The following is a 17,483-nucleotide window of genomic DNA, read 5'->3' on the forward strand; positions in this document are numbered from 1 at the left end:
GGTGAGCCAGTACTAAGCCTGTGCATCCTCAGCTTTCTGTTGGTGGTACGGTGGTGGTCTTCAGCTGTTGTAGCCCATCCATCTCAAAGTTGGACGTGGTGGTGTGTATTTTGAGGTGCTCACTGGATGTATTTTCTTTAATACGTCATTCTGAGGAAAATCTCAGGAGATCAGCAGTTTTGACCCAATCAAGCCACTCAGAGATCACATTTCCTCCTCTTCCCTGATGGTTGATGAACATGAAATGAAGCCGCTGACCCATATCTGCATGGTTTAAGCACTGCACTGTGGTCTAGATTACATATTTGTGGGAGAGGGTGGAAACTGGTTGTGGAAAATGTGTTAATGGTGTTAAAAAATGAATGGCATCATCATGTTAACATCTGGATTGGACTGGCGGCTGGGAGGACTAGGAGAATTCCAGGCAGGCGGTACCAAGTCAGAGAGAGAGAGACTAAAAACCAGCATTATAACATTCCCAGATCATATGTGCCATTGTCGCTTCCGCTGTACTCTCATACACAATGCATGGAGACCTTTATGGACAAACGGCATGTGTCTGGCGAACAGTGAGTGCACACAGCTTACGCTAGTGGCCCGAGGCCATCGGCTAATCATGCAAATCCGGCTGCCCACAGGACAATAATGACAACCGGAAAAGGTAAATATCCTCCCGGCTAGTTCACAGTGGAGTTGCTGCGACTGTGACAGGCTGGTCTACACATGAGTGATTGTTCAGTTAGGAGCAATTTTTACCATTTTAACTTTAAAGGAAAAAAATGCTGAGACGCTTTAAAATAAAGAGTGGTATTTTATTTGCAGAGCGGCATAGTGCAGAAATCCAGGTCACGCCAAAGGGTTTACTTACTTTTTCACACTTTACAGTCTTTTTCTCTAGAGCTCTAGTGACTGAAGAAGTGATCAATAGTTTTGTGTTTAGTTTGCATTTTATCATGCATTTTTTGCATTTTAATGGTAATGACACATGGTGACTGTAATGATGGGTTTTTAGTTTTACAATCAGTATCTGTTTAAAAATCCACATTAAATGCTAATTTAAAACTTCCTAAAACTGATATCGGTGGTGAAACTGAAAAGCTATAACAACCAGGTTTGTGACAATCTTGACTCCCATATACATATTTATACAAAACACACACACACACACACACACACACACATATATATATATATATATATACACACTGTTTAAAAAAAATAAAGGGAACACTCAAAGTTGAATGTGCTGACAACAAAATCACACAAAAATCATCAATGGAAATCAAATTTATTAACCAATGGAGGCCTGGATTTGGATTTGGATTTGGATTTGGGATTTTGGATTTCTGGAGACACACACAAAATTAAAGTGAAAAACACACTACATGCTGATCCAACTTTTATGTAATGTCCTTAAAACAAGTCAAAATGAGGCTCAGTATTGTGTATGACCTCCCTACAACGCCTGGGCATGCTCCTGATGAGGTGGCGGATGGTCTCCTGAGGGATCTCCTCCCAGACCTGGACTAAAGCATCCACCAACTCCTGGACAGTCTGTGGTGCAACGTGACGTTGGTGGATGGAGTGAGACATGATGTCCCAGATGTGTGTGCTTTCGCTCTCGCTCTCTCTCTCTCTATATATATATATAAAATGTATGCATATGAAGATACATATATACATGTGTATATATCTCTCCATGACTGTATAAATGCTAATGCCGCTGAAGCAACCTACTCCATTAACATGAGGAAAACATGATTTCTAACTTTTCCAGACATCAAAATCTCACTTGCTCCCAGGGTTATTACAAAGAAGCGTTACCAAAAACATTCCCCACTAAAGAATAAAGAAACCACAGGCTGTTGCAGTAATGACCGTAATGTTGGGGGTGGTAACATATTGTTTTAAAATAGGCAAAAGTTGGAGAGATATGAACATAATATATTGAAAAAAGGGATTTTGTAAAGCTCATTTTTGTTAATCATTTTATTGGAGCTTTAACATTTTGGGGTAAAGTCTGGATTAGGAGACATCAATCGAAGTGAAGTTTAAAACAAAATGGAAAATCATGATTTTGGTCCATAATCTCTATTTTTTTGGTGGTGCAACAAACATTTATTTTCTAAATAATAATTAGTTATTCAATATTAACTAGTTATTTTGTCATAAAGCATTTCTAACATTTATTTATAACCTGGGGACATAAACGCTCCCCTACTTAAAGAATTAGCCACCTAACTATACAGCCAGGGCTGGATTATGCTCCCAACCCAGCTCTGGGTGTTACTTACCTGCAAGGTTTAACAGAAAGGATGTACACAACACACCTTTTTTTTAAGCAAATATTATTTATTCCATTTTTTTTATAAAACCATTCTTACAAAACTGTAAGTTACCTATTATTGTTCTTAGCTCTGTAAAATAAGGTCTTTTAATTACATTGGTGTCTGCACTGGGCAAAAGAGTAGCGATACAACGAGTCCACATATCTGATAAATACACAGAGAAGTATGGTCACAAAAAAAAACTGTTAACAGAATGAAACCGAGAGTCGTCACCGAGAGTTTCCTACGGAACATGGTAGGAATGTCAGTTACAGCATCAATTTGTATTGAATCTCCCCCCAAAAACCAAAAAAACGAAGAATTCCAGTGTTAGACAAAGTAAACTAGAATCAACTACTGAGTATTACTGGATAGGAACAGAGATCTGTCAGCACTGACCGACGCAACACAGGAATGGGAGCTTGTTTTACATTAAAGGCAAAAAAAACTAACAAACAAACAAAAAAACACAAAGGAGAACTCAGACGTGTCTCAGGAAAGGCACATTTGTGTAATTAAGAGATTTGTGTGTTTTCTATTTAATGCCAGGAAACATTGTGAGAATGTGCAAGCTCAAGAATGACCAACATACAAAACCAATGGTATAAAACCACGATTTCCTGGAGATAGCCCCCTTTACCACAGTAGAACACTTAACTTTCAGACATACAAAAGCAACTCCCTCAAACACATGCATTCTGTGCTTCGAATAATACTAAGATTGGATTGTAGGTTTTTTTTGTCCAGCAACTCATTTTTCTTGATTATGATGACAGAAGCATGAATTTCATTTGGGTTTCTGGCAGTAATTTCAGGCAAATCTTGTACAGAATGAATGGCACCATATGGACATGGGAAGAACAAACTATATTGTTAATGATGAACCTTCATTAAATTATGTTTTTGAGTAAAAGAAAAAAAAAAGAAAGAAATTAAAATAAAAATATATAAAAACCACAAACAAAAGTGCCTGGATTCGGTTCCTTGGGATATTGTGAAATCAATGACAAATAATTAAAAAATAAACAAGCAATGAAAAGCTTAACAGGCTTCAGATCTGCTCAGGTCTGAACGTTCAAGACACATTTTGGTTGTAGTATTTCTGGCCACAACTCATGTTTTGTGGTCTTTCCTCAGTTTTTCAAAAGAACTTATACGATGTACGATGATGCTTAGGAAGTTGGTTTGATAATATATAAATATTTTGGAAGTAATTAGAGCAACAAAGCCCTACTGAATTATTCTAGATGAGCAGCTAGGTCACCATGTCCAATTAATAACTATTTATCTTAATACAAGAGAGACAATCAGCCTGACATACTTAAAATGTCAACAAAAAAAAATCATTCGCAAAAACATCCAACAGAAATGAAAGTAACTGTTTATTACTGTAGAAAAATAACATGATTTTCTCCCTCTTACACTGACCATCCATTACCACAGTATACTTTGGACTGGTCAACCAATAAGACTAGTGTTTAAAACCTCAGGATCAAATGTTTTCAACATGTTCAACACTTCCAGACAGATCAGTGTTTCGATATGGCAAAAACAAAAGAAAGAAAGATGGGGTTTGAACTAGGGCTGCACAATATATCGCTCCAGCATCGTTATCGCAATGTGAACATGTGCAATAGTCACATATTCTCAATTTCCATAATTTCCATGTACCAAAACAATTATATCTGCCTAATATTGTTTATTTTACTCTGACATTGGATACACATAGTGTGTTATTAACATAATGACATGTTGGATCACTGAATTTTGGTGAAATCTGGTGAAAAATCCTGTATTTTTAATATCACAATAAGCTCCCCAGATAAGAAACTAGTCACCTTGTGTGCTTTAGGTGGTAGTAATCCAGGCACGATGCATAAATAGAGAAGAGGAGGAGTGAGTATCTTGTTGGATGTGTGGAAAAAGGAGTGATTGCATTTGGTTATGGCCAAAAGCCATAGTGTGAAGGAAGTAGCTGAAAACGCAGGGTTAATAGAACCGTATGGTCATACGGGTCTACCAGCAGTCCGCAGGGAACTGCAGACCATCAACATATTGAGCAGAGTGGCAAGCAAGAGGCCAAGAAGAATGATGAGAATGAGGAGAATGTCCTGTAGACTGGGAGTTCTGCCACTGCTAGTAGACCCGTATGACCGTACACTTCCATACACCTGCAGATTCAGCGACGTCCTTCACACTACGGTCTTTGGCCACGCCCAAATACAATCACTCCTTTTAGCCAATCATTAACATCTGTAACAACATTTGTGACCCATTTCCCACACATCCAACACGACACTCAATGTCCCACCCCTCTTTTCAATCTACGAATCTCATCTCACACCCTGCAGGTATTTATAGCGCCATCATTCTTGTGCAATGCCATCTGCAGGAGTCTGAAGGTACTACCAGCATACATCACAATTTTACTATATTATTTTTATATAGCAGAAGAACAAAAAAAAAATTGCAATGTCAGTTTTTTCTAATATTCTGGAGCCCTAGTTTGAAAAAATATATGGGGTGCCGTAGTGTTTAGGTACAAATGCAGAAATAAGGGACGTCAGGAACATCCAGACATTTGCTGGCAACAAAGATGATGCCAGCCTTTTTGGCCAACGGCAGTGGCAGACTCTGAAGGCTCTATGTTTTTCATTTAATTTCACAAAGCTCTTTTAAAAGAAGTAAAACCGTGACCCTTTTTCACAAGCACTGCTAAAAAAATAAGGGTGCTGCAAAGGGTTCTTTGAGCAATGCCATAGAACAAATCTGGACCTTGAATTCAGTCCCCAGTCCTGGACGTGTAATCCTTGGTAGGTTTGACGGTTCGTGGCCAGTCAATTACAGTAACTGTTCCCCTAACTCCCAGCGAGAACAAAAATCCAAGACTGGAAACTGGATCCAAACCTGGGCCATAGAAGAACTACATTTAGCTTCATCAGGAACCATTTTTCCATCAGGACATCTACAGAGATCAGTAAAAAATGGTTCTTTATGGAACGAAAAGCGGTTCTTCTATTCGCTTTGTACCTTTATTTCAAACAGTGAACAACAAATTGTTCATTTACATATCCCAATAAAAATGCTAGGACCAGAGAAAAGGACGTAAAACAAAAAAAAAGGAAAAAACAAGAAACAGAAGGAAACAAGAAACCGCTTTAGGCAAATCTGAGAACCACTGAATTTGTTCATGTTACCAAAAACACAAGCAGCATGAGCAAGGTGTGTTTGCATTCGTGCAAAACCCCTTCGGACTCCCAGATGCACTCTATTTTGAAAGGTCAGGCACTGTGACATTGTAGTTCTCGTAGGAGGGCTTGCTTTTTTCAGCCACCTTGGCAGGATACAACCATCCTGCGGCTTCAGGAAGGGAAGTGTCGCTTGCCAGCAGGACCGAAGGCGAACAGGACAAACGTGCATGAAGAGCAGGTAACCTCTGTATAGCCCGGCCCACCATGCAGTTTCCACATTTAATAGGCGGCCAGCAATCTGCCACAAAAGCCTTCAGTCCGAGCATACCGTTCTCATGCTGTTCTGGGGGGCCGTGATATTGTCGTCCAGGACCCGGCTGTGCATGGCCGAGCGTATGGCTCCCTGACACAGCTTAGGTCGCCATGACCACCGTTGCCATTGGCAAAGCATTCCAAAAGAGGGGGAAGACTATGCTGTACTCGCTCGCTGCACATGCCGACATGTTGTGCCAAAGCTGTCCAACTGCCAAAAAACCTGCAGTAGTGTAAAATCTGAGAGAGCTTCCTTTGGTTCGGGCTAAGGTTGTCCGTTACTGTTGAAATCAGACAAATCAAACATTTTTACCATCTCAAAAGATATCTGTTGAGGTCTGTTTGTTTTTGTTTTTTTTGACAGTGAGGACTCTCCCCATTAAGAACAGCACAGTCTTACACCCCCCCCCCCCCCCTTCCCTGCCCACCCCTGACTGGCTCACCTCTTCAACCCACCCTACAGCTTCTGGCTGGCTTACTCCCCAAGGGATTCCACGGCCCCGTTTGTCCCCCGCATACGCTGGGAGACTCCAGGGCGCTCCCCTGCTGCGTTTCCCCTTCCTGTTTCTGCAGAAGAGACGTCTTCGGTTCATTAGAGTCTCTCAATGTCTCTGTACTTCTTGCGCAGAATAGACACCTGGTCCTTGAACAGAACCGGGTCCAGCCTCATCTGGGAGTGGACCAGAGGCATGGTGCCAAACCAGCTGGCAAATTTGTTCATGCAAGTCTGCCGCTGGGCGAAGTGGTCAGGGTCCGCCCAGCGAGAGGCTCTCGATGTCTGCCGGGAAGAGAAAGAGGACAGTCAGTGAAGTCTCCTTGACCGAGACCTTGCATTTTTAATGCAAAAAAAAGGTGGTGAGACAGAAAATCTTGATGGTCTTTAGTCTAGTTGATAGTAGTTGAGATAAGGTTACACGTATCCAGATAAATATTTTGCTCATGTGCAAAAGAGGACGTCATGGAAGGCGAGATGTCTGCTGAAGTCATTACTGAAGCCAAATTTGGAAAGAGAACAATAAGATGAACTTGGCATGACATGATGTGCCCTTCCTGAGTTTCCAAATTCAGAACAGTGGAGAAAACACCCAGATCCAGGTCCAGATTCACTGTGTACTATATACAGGTCCGATACATTAAGAGTCACTGACTGGTAAAATATTGACAAATATCAAGAACACCCCCAAAAGGTGAACAAGAATGTAAACAAGACCACCATAAATGTACAACCAACAATATCTATGCCTCCACATAAACATATAACTTCTATATACCCCTGTAAACAAGAATAGGCATGCTTCCAAATAAATATACAACATGGACAAAAGTATTGGGACACCTCATTCATTGTTTCTTCCAAGGGCATTAAAAAAACAGCATATCTTGCTTTTGTTGGAGTAACTGTCTCTACTGTCCAGAGAAGAATACTTTCTACTAGATTTTGGAGGGGCATTGCTGTGAGGATTTGATTACATTCAGCAACAAGAGCCTAAGTGAGGTCAGGATGTTGGATGATCACCACCCCACCTCATCATCCCAAACTCCACAACTAAAAAGTATCCAAAAGTATTGAATGAAGCCCCGTCCATCATTTCAGAGAAGACAGTTCTTCCACTGCTCCACAGCTCAATGCTGGGGGGGCTTTATACCCCCCTCTCTAGCCCATGCCTGGCATTAGGCCTGATTCCAACAGATCCATGCCTATCTGCTGCAGATATTCCTATTCTACTGGCTTTAGAAAGCCCTCTACAATACTAGACACATATGTGCAAATGCACACATGCACAGCTTGTCAGTTTCAAGTAGCTGAATGCATTCGATAGAAGGGGTGTCCACAAACTTTTGGACATGGTGTGTGTATGCATGCATAGATGTATTGGCTCTCCATGTCATCAGTGAAACCTAAATTCCATACCTGTCCCATCATGGTCTCCTTGTACTGCTTCTTCTGAGTAACCTTGATGGGGGGCATCTTGGTGACAGCAGACACTAGGAAGTTCATGAGGATATCTTCACAGTTTGATAGCTGGTCAACCATGCTCTTCAAGCTGGCTGGCAGGTAATTCGTATACAAGTAGTTGTAATATCTGGGGACAGAAGGAAGACATGTTTGAGCTGCATGGTCTTGCATACCTACTGTAATGCCTCAACACTGTAGGACATCTACAACACTGCAATTACAGATACCCCCTAATTCTTACCTTTATAGCAGGCGCTACACAGATAATACTTTAAAATAATATTCAGATGTTATTCCATACAATATACAGTGTGTGGTACAGCCTCATTATCATAGTGCTTGTTCAACTGTAGCTTAGCTGCAGCCTCTGTTATTGTGTACTATTAACCCATGTGTTAAGAAAAGTTTCATCTCCTGAACTGCACTGTTTATTCATCTGAAGTTTAATTACAACACCACTATGCTCTCTTTTAATAATGCACTCTTGTTCTATGAATACTTAATTAAGGTTTTCCCACGTATTAATATTATTATATTAATAATGCTCATCCACTTCTTACACTACTACATCAGTAATGCTTTCCCACTACTTAGTATATTATATAATGATTTCTTACTAATTATAATATGTAATTCTCTTATTCTATTACTAGTTTATTAATATCATATAATTATTATTATGCACTCCCATTAATTATTTTAATAATAATATTCTACTACTTCTTATATTAATAATATATTAACAATGCTCACATACCAATTATATGAATTATATTAATACCTGTCTCCAACTACTTATTAAATGAATATTATATTAACAATCCTCTTTTACTAGTTATTATATTAAGTAGTCAAATAATATATATTTTATGGTACTTGTCTCCTAATTATATTAATAATGTTCTCCTACTAATGATTATATTATATTAATGCTTAATATAATATTAACAATATATTAACAAATGCTCTCTTACTACTTTATATGAATGTTATATTAAAAATGGTCTCCAACTACTTACTTACAATATTTTAATGCTCTCCCACCAATTTAATGAATATTATATTAATAATGATCTCCTACCACTTATATTAATACTGCTCTCCTACAACGTATAATTAATACTAGTCTCCCAAAACATATTATATTAATAAAGCTCATTCACAGTTCATTATATTATACTAATAATGCTCATTCACAGTTCATTATATTATACTAATAATGCTTGTTCACTGTTTATTATAATATTATATTAATAATGCTCTCCTACTAATATTAATACTGCTCTCCTACAACTTATAATTCATACTAGTCTCCCAAAACATATGATATTAATGATGCTCTTTCACTGTTCACTATAATATTATATTAATAATGATCATTTACAGTTCATTATTATATTATATTAATAATGCTCATTCACAGTTCATTATAATATTATATTAATAATGCTCATTCACAGTTCATTATATTATATTAATAATGCTCATTCACAGTTCATTATAATATTATATTAATAATGCTTGTTCACTGTTTATATTATATTAATAATGCTTGTTCACTGTTCATTATATTATATTAATAATGCTTGTTCACTGTTCATTATAATATTATTTTAATAATGCTCGTTCACTGTTGATTATTATATTAATAATGCTCATTCACAGTTCATTATATTATATTAATAATGCTTGTTCACTGTTCATTAATATATTAATAATGCTCATTCACAGTTCATTATAATATTATATTAATAATGCTTGTTCACTGTTCATTATAATATTATTTTAATAATGCTCGTTCACTGTTAATTATAATATTATATTAATAATGCTTTTAATTGATTATTACATAAACAGATTTCTGTCTCCTATACAGTCCCAAAAAAACCCTACACTTGCAGTGTCCAACATGTGGCACAGCGCAATGACACATGACACATAGAAGTCACTGGATGTCACTTATGGTGCCGCAAGGCTTCTTTAGCAGGCCCGTGGCCATTTAGCAGTTCCTACAGCACAGTCTGAGAGAAAGTGTCCAACCTGTGGTAGAAAGCAGCTCCAGTCAGCACCATTGAATAGTCGTTGGTCCACTTGGAAGTGTAGCCCCACCGCTCCTTGTTGGCGTCCCAAAAATGGCTTCGAGCTGGGTAGCCCACGATCCTCTCCGGAAAACTTTGCCAAACGGTGAAGGCAAAATCCACCTGCAGGACAGAACACGGGCTCTCTGATACCATCCTGACGCTGAACAACTCCGCTCATGCCTGGTGAAGCCAAGATAAAGCACGGCGCTCTATCCGCAATCTGACAAAAGGCTGGAGCACGTCACTCACCTCAGTGGTTGAGAGCACAGTGTCCTCGTCTAGACTCAGCACAGCATCCGTCACTATGCTGCTGTATGGCAGGAAGCGGCTGCTCATCACCTGGACACATCAGGAAACCATTACAGCACTGCTTAAATGCTGCCGCCTTGCTTTACACCGAATGTCTGTACTGTGCTTTTCAAAACACCAAGCCTTCTCAGCATAATAACCATCATTATGGAGGAGAGTGTCATTCTGAGGATTATACGATATCATTAGGACTGTTACGCTATAAATGCTTTAGGAAACACTGCCATTATGATCTATGGTAAATTACTGAAGAGGCTAGATCAGACCCAGCCAAAGTGACACTTCCTCTTTTCTTCAAGTACATCCCATCCACTATTTGCAGTGGCAATAAAGCTCAAGAGCAAGCTGCTCTGTGTGATGAGAAAACGCAGACTCCACTTGACAAAAGTTCTGAGATCAATGGCTCAGTGACTTCCCAGAGTCGCTAAGAGAAGACCATTTGCAATAGAGGGAAGCAGAGGTGGGTGGGCATCATATCAATCGGTGTGTCCTGAACACAAGCATACGTTTCTCAGCATTTCACTTTCAATCCAGAAAAGGACCGGACTGTTAATCTGCAGTTATTAGTTTTATTTTTTATAATTGTTAAAATTATACTGTAACTAAAGCAATCTCAGGTTTGTAATAATAATAATAATAATAATAATAAGTATTAGTATTATATAATACAAATACTAAAAGCAAGTATGATTTTCATTATTATTGCTATTATTATTATTAATAATAATATAAAAAACGATTACTATTATTATTCTACTAATGTTACTATTATTATTATTAATAATAATAATAGATTCACTGTCACTGTACAACAAACAACGTACAACAAAATTAAGTAAACAGCAAATTATTCCACTATATAGCTGTCACACAAACACCTTGAATCTCCAAAAAAGAAATTCAACTGAAGTTACATTTGGCAGCAACATTGACAACTATATTTAAAAATGATATTAACAAGAATCAAGAGGATATGATCAAAAATATAATACTAACTAAGTTTTAGACTAAAACTATGTTAATAAAGAATACACAAGATGAATAACACTGATGTACAGATAATTTCGCACTGCCATTTTTTATTTTTTGATTACTCATTTGTCACTAAGTATGTATATTGATATATGATATGGAATCATGTCAAAAAACAGCAAATTGTTTAAAATAATTATCACCATCAAACAAAAGTTCAGATTCGACTGATATTTGATTATGCATTTGCTGCCTTTGGAAGAGTAAATAAATGGGAAAGCTGATTTCAGTCCAAATACAATTTATGAATGTATTTTTTTTTATAACACTACAAGCTGTGCACCAAAAAAAACAAACAAACAAATAAACAGAAACCTGAATTTTCTTTATGTATACACCGTTTCAAGGCTTCTGTAATATAGGTTTTACACAGAACCACCTGGATGCTTAAAAAGTTTTGTGCTTGGTTAAAATGTTCTTTGCATATAAGAAAAAACCCTTTTGTACAATTTTCTGTTTGATACCTGTTCTACATAGTACCTCTATTATTATGAGCCAACTAACCTTTTCAGTACTGCAGAGACCTCTTATTTACCAAGAGTGTAGTATAAAAATGTTTATGTTCATAATGCTAGTAATGAAGTGGGGGTTTGGGTAACTATGGAGCGCCAGACCAGGCATCATTATTCAGCTTTGGCCTGCAGGCTGCTCTTTGGCCAGTCTTTATACAGAACTGGTTTTAAAATGCTAAGGCTAAAGCTAATGCACTGGTAATCAGCATCAGTCACAACAATGTGTTTATTATTGATTACAGTTACCGGTCTCTAAAAGGCCAGATTTTAATGGGCATTTTCCTGTGTATAACTAAGCCAACAGCTCCATTCTGACAAACGTTGACTGACTGAAGGGTCTTCCATTTACCTTACTCTCTCCCTCAATCACGACGACTGGCTGAGATGTGGCTGGCCAGCGGTGCTTCGCAGGAAGAGGCTTGTCACAGTTCCACAGGACAATGATCTAAAAAATAAATAAATAAATAAATAAATAATAATTAAAAAAAGAATAATAATTTGAGGCAGAATGACAATCAAAACAAGCTCTACCTAATCATAACAAGAGACATTTTGTCCAGACAAATTTAATGGAGGCCTTACAGGGATCTGTGGCGCTTAAGCTTGATAGTTAGTTGCATAACACAGAGGGTTCTCAGACTGCAGCCCAACAAGCCTGCTGGCTTTAGTGTCCGTCTTGCTTCAATAAAACTGTAACAAGTGTTGTACAGAAGGAAAACCAAGGAATAGTGTGATGTGGAGGTTCGGAGGCCTGGGAAATTTGCAGTTACTGCACATTAGTAGAGCTATTTATATTTACATTTACATTTATGGCATTTAGCAGACGCTCTTATCCAGAGCGACTTATAAGGTTACTCGTATTACAGAGGGGGTGGGCCAATGTAGTGTTAGGAGTCTGGCCCAAGGACTCTTATTGGTGTAGCGCAGCAAAGTCACCCAGACCGGGAATCGAACCCTGGTCTCCCACATGGTGTTGTTGTAACACAATGGTAGGTGGTGGTGTTATCTGTTGCGCCACACCAACCATGTGCTATGATTAGCAAATTACACTTTATTACTCAATTAATATACATGGTTATCATTTGATCACGCTAGACCGCGCCTGGCTCTTAAAGGGGGTGGCGAGCGACACACTGATTGGTTTATAGCATGTTACGGCAAAAAACAAAAAACAAAAAAAAAACCAAACAAACAAACAAAAAAAAAAAAACACACCCATGATTAAATAAGAGACTTGGTACAGGACTTCTGAGCATTTTGAGCTGAGCAAGGCATATTTTTCCAGTCGTTTCGATAGCAAACAGATCAAAGAAGATCGCTAAAATAGGGCCCAGTGTGTTAAAATGAATCATTTTAAAAGATGCTAAAAGATTACAAAATGAATATTTCTACATTTAGTCCAATTTAATTCTTCCAATAATTTGAATAATCGTCTAAATAATTGGTATAAAGGACGTATACTGATGCCGATATGATACTGAAATGATCAGTTTTGTAGAACATCTGTTTAGAATTCACTACACATAGTTTCACTGTATTCAAAATCTTCTACAACAGAAATATAAAGCAGTGTATTCAGCAACATTGGAAAACCTTTTGCAAATAATTCTATGTAGCATCAGAAAACGTCCACTTAAATGTTACAACAATGTTTTTCCCAGAGTAAATATTCAGATTAGTTACATGTTTATTGAGAAAGTACAAGTACAAGCCAGTGAAATGCAGCTAGTATCCAACCAGAAGTGGGGAAAACAGCACTTCTAAAAATTAAGTACAGCTGATGTGAAAAACTGAGCATTACCTGCAGCACTACTCTCGAAACCAATCACTGTAAACCCCAGTGTTCAGCGTTTTCTGCATACCAGCATCAGTACAGTTCACATATAGTGCATTCAGAGCTGATGGGTTACTCTACTGTTAATGTAATTAGTATCAAACACTGGATCCCAGATATAAAGAGACCCCCTGTCCATACCTGGGCACAGTACTGTGATTTGGCCACAGCCACTAGCAGCTTCAGGATGGGTTGAGACTGGGACACCAGGGGTGTTACTGCGTGAATCACTGCTGTGAACTTGGGATTTGGTTTGATACCTGTATGGGGGAAAAAGGTGTTTGTGATTAGAGGTGGGAAAAAAAAAACTTGTTTATTCCATATAAACCTTCTTTGGTATTTCAACATCAAAAGTTTCCACACCTTCATCCCCGAAAGGTATAAAGCGTTTAAACACTCAGAATTAACTCCGGTCCTTGTGACCGTATAACGTCAGGAACAAAGGCATGGCAAAACTGACTGAGAACCCAAACAGAGGACAAACACAGACCACAGGGCTCCAAAAACACATGGTTTAATGCGTATTTTTACATCAATGAAAAGAACTCCGGTCTAGACTGTGACTCATCTGGCCTTTTGAGAAGAGGACAGTGGAAACAGCTCCGACACATCCCGTCACCATGGAGTTAGGGCCTTTTCCTTCAAACATGGCAGGGCAGTCTGGATAATAAGCATTTTATTTAAGAATTGTGCACTGTGGGTAAATCAGGCACCGCACAGATAAGGGGTCGTACTATTTATAATTATTAAAGAGCTTCTGACCAGCCAGTACACTGTAACAGACACGTCACTTCTGCAGTCAGGTTTAATTAGCACTGTGGGAAAGGTCTCACATATACACACACACACACACACACACACACACACACACACACAGCATCACTGTTTACCTACAAACAGGACAATACTACTGCTCACAATAAACCTGTGAGTAATCTGTTATGTGAATGATAATTATATACTTCATTTTCAGGACTGAAGACATGCCAGCGTGAGATTAAGAGTCTTTGTGTTTGGTGGTTTAGCTGGTTTTAGGGTGCATCTACTTCCAGCACTGGCAGAAATCCCAGTCTACAGGAAATTCTCGTCAGAACTGTGGCCCATAGACAAAACTGATTGACAGATGGACTGATGATTCACGGCTTGTGAATGAAAACTGCTTCACTTCCAGGCAAGAACTGCCTCTAGAAGTCGGCGCAGGTTCTTCACCACAGGAAGAACACTCCAGAGAGAACTGCAGACCATCAGCATATGGAGCAGAGTGGCACGCAAGAGGCCTTTACTCACGTGGGCCAATCATTAACTGTATCTGCTTTGCGATCCATTTTAAACACATCCAACAAGACTCTTCTCAGTCTATGAGTCCAGTCGCACACCATACAGGTACCTATAGCCCGATCATCCTCATGCAGCGCCATCTGCAGGAGCCTAAAGTTACTAATACCTTAAAGATGCAAGGTGACTAATCTTTGGTCTGAGAATCTTATATTTAATTGTCTAGATTACAATTACAAGTGAACCACTTTTTTTTTTAAGCAGAAAAAGTGAAAACTTGGTTAACGAAACCGAGGAATAGTAACTGTAGAGGTAACCCTCAATGCAGCAAAAAAAGAAGATGGCCATTTTTCCCACACCCCTCCCCAAAAATCACTGAAACTAGCAGGTACTAGCGTTTTTATACTTTTTCTATGCAATAACTAACGCTACATAGGCAAACATTAGCTTTTTTGGGTAAAGCACAAGGGAATAGTGTAAAAGACAGCATGCAGGCCACTCACCAAGTGGAGCATAAAAGAAAGGAAAGGAGCCCAGGTAGGAGGAGTACTGCGGCAGCGTGAAGAGACCTCCGGGAAGGTTGTTCCACATCAGATTGCTGCGGCCAATCTGCTGCAACACCCGGTCATGGATGATCTGAAAGAGGGGACACCATGATCAGTTTGCACAAAATCTACTGGGATAAAAATAAGTAAATAAATAAATAAATAAATAAATAAATAAATAACTCTCTTATGAATGTCAACACTGCCGGGGCGTGAGCTAGGAGGAGCAAAGGTTCCAGAGGCTTTCGTTAACGTCTTTCGGTGAAATATTTGACCAGCAATTGCTCTGCACTGAACGACCGTCACCTTTACAGTTTGCTTTTACCTCATACTGACATTCGACTCCTTTTGAGAGGGAATGTTTGACCCTGACAAAAACAGACAGGGGAGTAGATGACCGTTCTGGAAAGCTGGTGCTCCAGTATTAATAAGGCTGTACAGAAATCTTGCAGAAACAGTACACAGGTTACAAAATGGCATCTTTGATTGAGTGGTTTAAAATAAATAATGTCTACATGTATGTGGATTATTCCTGAAAATGTAGTGTTTCCTTTCATATCCAGGAAATAGTCTGTGGAAAATCTGTCAATCATTGTAAAACATGCACATACATGAGCATGGCAGTCCAATACAGGTCAACAATGTGTCGTGTTATTTGAACATCATTGACAAAAAAAGGAATGTGGATTATTTCACAAATTTTACAAAGTTAAATTTCTACCAGAAAAAGCTTTAAATATATATAGATAAGAACTATTAGTGTAATCTGCTGCTAAAAAGAAAAAAATCCTTGAATTGTTCTTCTTATTGTTATTTTTATTGATTTATTTATCTAATTTGTTCCCTTTGCTCCATTTCTGGTTCAGCAAATTAGCCCACCAGTTTGTAGCTCCCCCTAGGACTAGCAATGACACTAGGAGGACAAGGACCTAACGCGTCTTCCCCAATGCATAGCAAAGGCAGCCACCGTCTCTCTTCCAACTGATGTGGCATCGGAGGAACGCGATTGGGCCCTAGCTCCACCGCACCACCTAGCACACACACCTGCGCCAGTTAACATCACTTTTTTCAATATGAGGGCAGAGCCCCCCATTTACCCACCCGAACAGAGCACGACTAACTGTGCTCTCTCAGAGTCTGGCCTCTAGTGGCAAAGCAGCATGGTTTGGGATTCGACCTCTCGAACCCCGGGCCATAGTGGCTGTGCGTAGACCACTGAGTCACTCTCCTTTACACACAGGAATTATTATTGAACGTTTGCAATCAAGCGGACACCCCCTTCAACAGAACTGAGTGGCGAACAATCTGAAGACGCCATCCGCCAACAGTGGAACGCAAACGATGAGCTGAATTGTGAGGTTTGCAGGGTAATGTAACGCTTTGCTCGATCTTGCACCATGATGGTCCTAGAGGAGCGGAATATCGCTGTGTACTTGTTCACAGATGGAATAACAATAAAAGCCTCCTGACTTGACTTGGAGGAAGATGGAGGCAGTGCCAGATACGCTCTAGAGAACTAGAGGCAGTGAGCACACACACACACCCAGAGCGATGGGCAGCCAACTTAAAGAGGGTGAAGGGTATTGAACCCACAACCCTGTCATCAATAGCCCGGAGCGCTAACCGATGAGCCACCACTGCCCCCATTAATACCCAATTAATATATATGATATATTAATATTTAAGTGTGTTTCCTGTAGAAGATTTGTTCACTTCTGTTCACTTAGCAAAATCACCTGGACGAAAATGGAGGCAGTGCCAGTTATGCTCGTTTCCAGAACTTGGCATCACCAGGGATGGAACTAGCGATCTCCAGATGATGGGGCCAACCCTTAGCCTTTCTAACTAGAGATCATAGATCTCCATTTGCAAGAACATTTTTTCTGCATAATAATTTATGGACAGAACTGAGCAAGTGAGTATCAGTCAACAGGTGTTCTGTTCCTTCCCAAATACACAGAAACATGGTAACATTACAGATGGAGGAGACACAGAAAAACATGGGCGCCTCAACGACAGGGGTTTCCAAGGTGCTGTGGTCTGCAGCTGTGCCTCCTCAGACACCTGTTCCAGCAATCAGCTATAGATCTTCACAGCAGGGCCTGGCT

At 39.2% G+C, this 17,483-nt stretch overlaps 2 protein-coding genes across 2 annotated transcripts in view; one reads left to right on the plus strand and one right to left on the minus strand.

The window, feature by feature from the left end:
- The window catches only part of tap1 (transporter 1, ATP-binding cassette, sub-family B (MDR/TAP)), a 433,854-nt gene that overhangs the window by 242,800 nt on the left and 173,571 nt on the right, over positions 1-17,483 (plus strand). The window lies entirely within an intron of this gene.
- The window catches only part of ext1a (exostosin glycosyltransferase 1a), a 72,024-nt gene continuing 60,808 nt past the window's right edge, over positions 6,268-17,483 (minus strand). Inside the window, exons 5-11 of the mRNA XM_072692421.1 lie at positions 15,334-15,466; positions 13,697-13,815; positions 12,071-12,166; positions 10,118-10,207; positions 9,828-9,988; positions 7,743-7,914; positions 6,268-6,608 (exon numbers count right to left, since the gene is read on the minus strand). Of these exons, the coding sequence (XP_072548522.1) occupies positions 6,423-6,608; positions 7,743-7,914; positions 9,828-9,988; positions 10,118-10,207; positions 12,071-12,166; positions 13,697-13,815; positions 15,334-15,466 (957 nt within the window). The 3' untranslated portion in view covers positions 6,268-6,422. The remainder of the gene's footprint in view (positions 6,609-7,742; positions 7,915-9,827; positions 9,989-10,117; positions 10,208-12,070; positions 12,167-13,696; positions 13,816-15,333; positions 15,467-17,483) is intronic.

The sequence above is a fragment of the Salminus brasiliensis genome, chromosome 1 (assembly GCF_030463535.1).
Source record: "Salminus brasiliensis chromosome 1, fSalBra1.hap2, whole genome shotgun sequence".
NCBI lineage: Eukaryota > Metazoa > Chordata > Actinopteri > Characiformes > Bryconidae > Salminus > Salminus brasiliensis.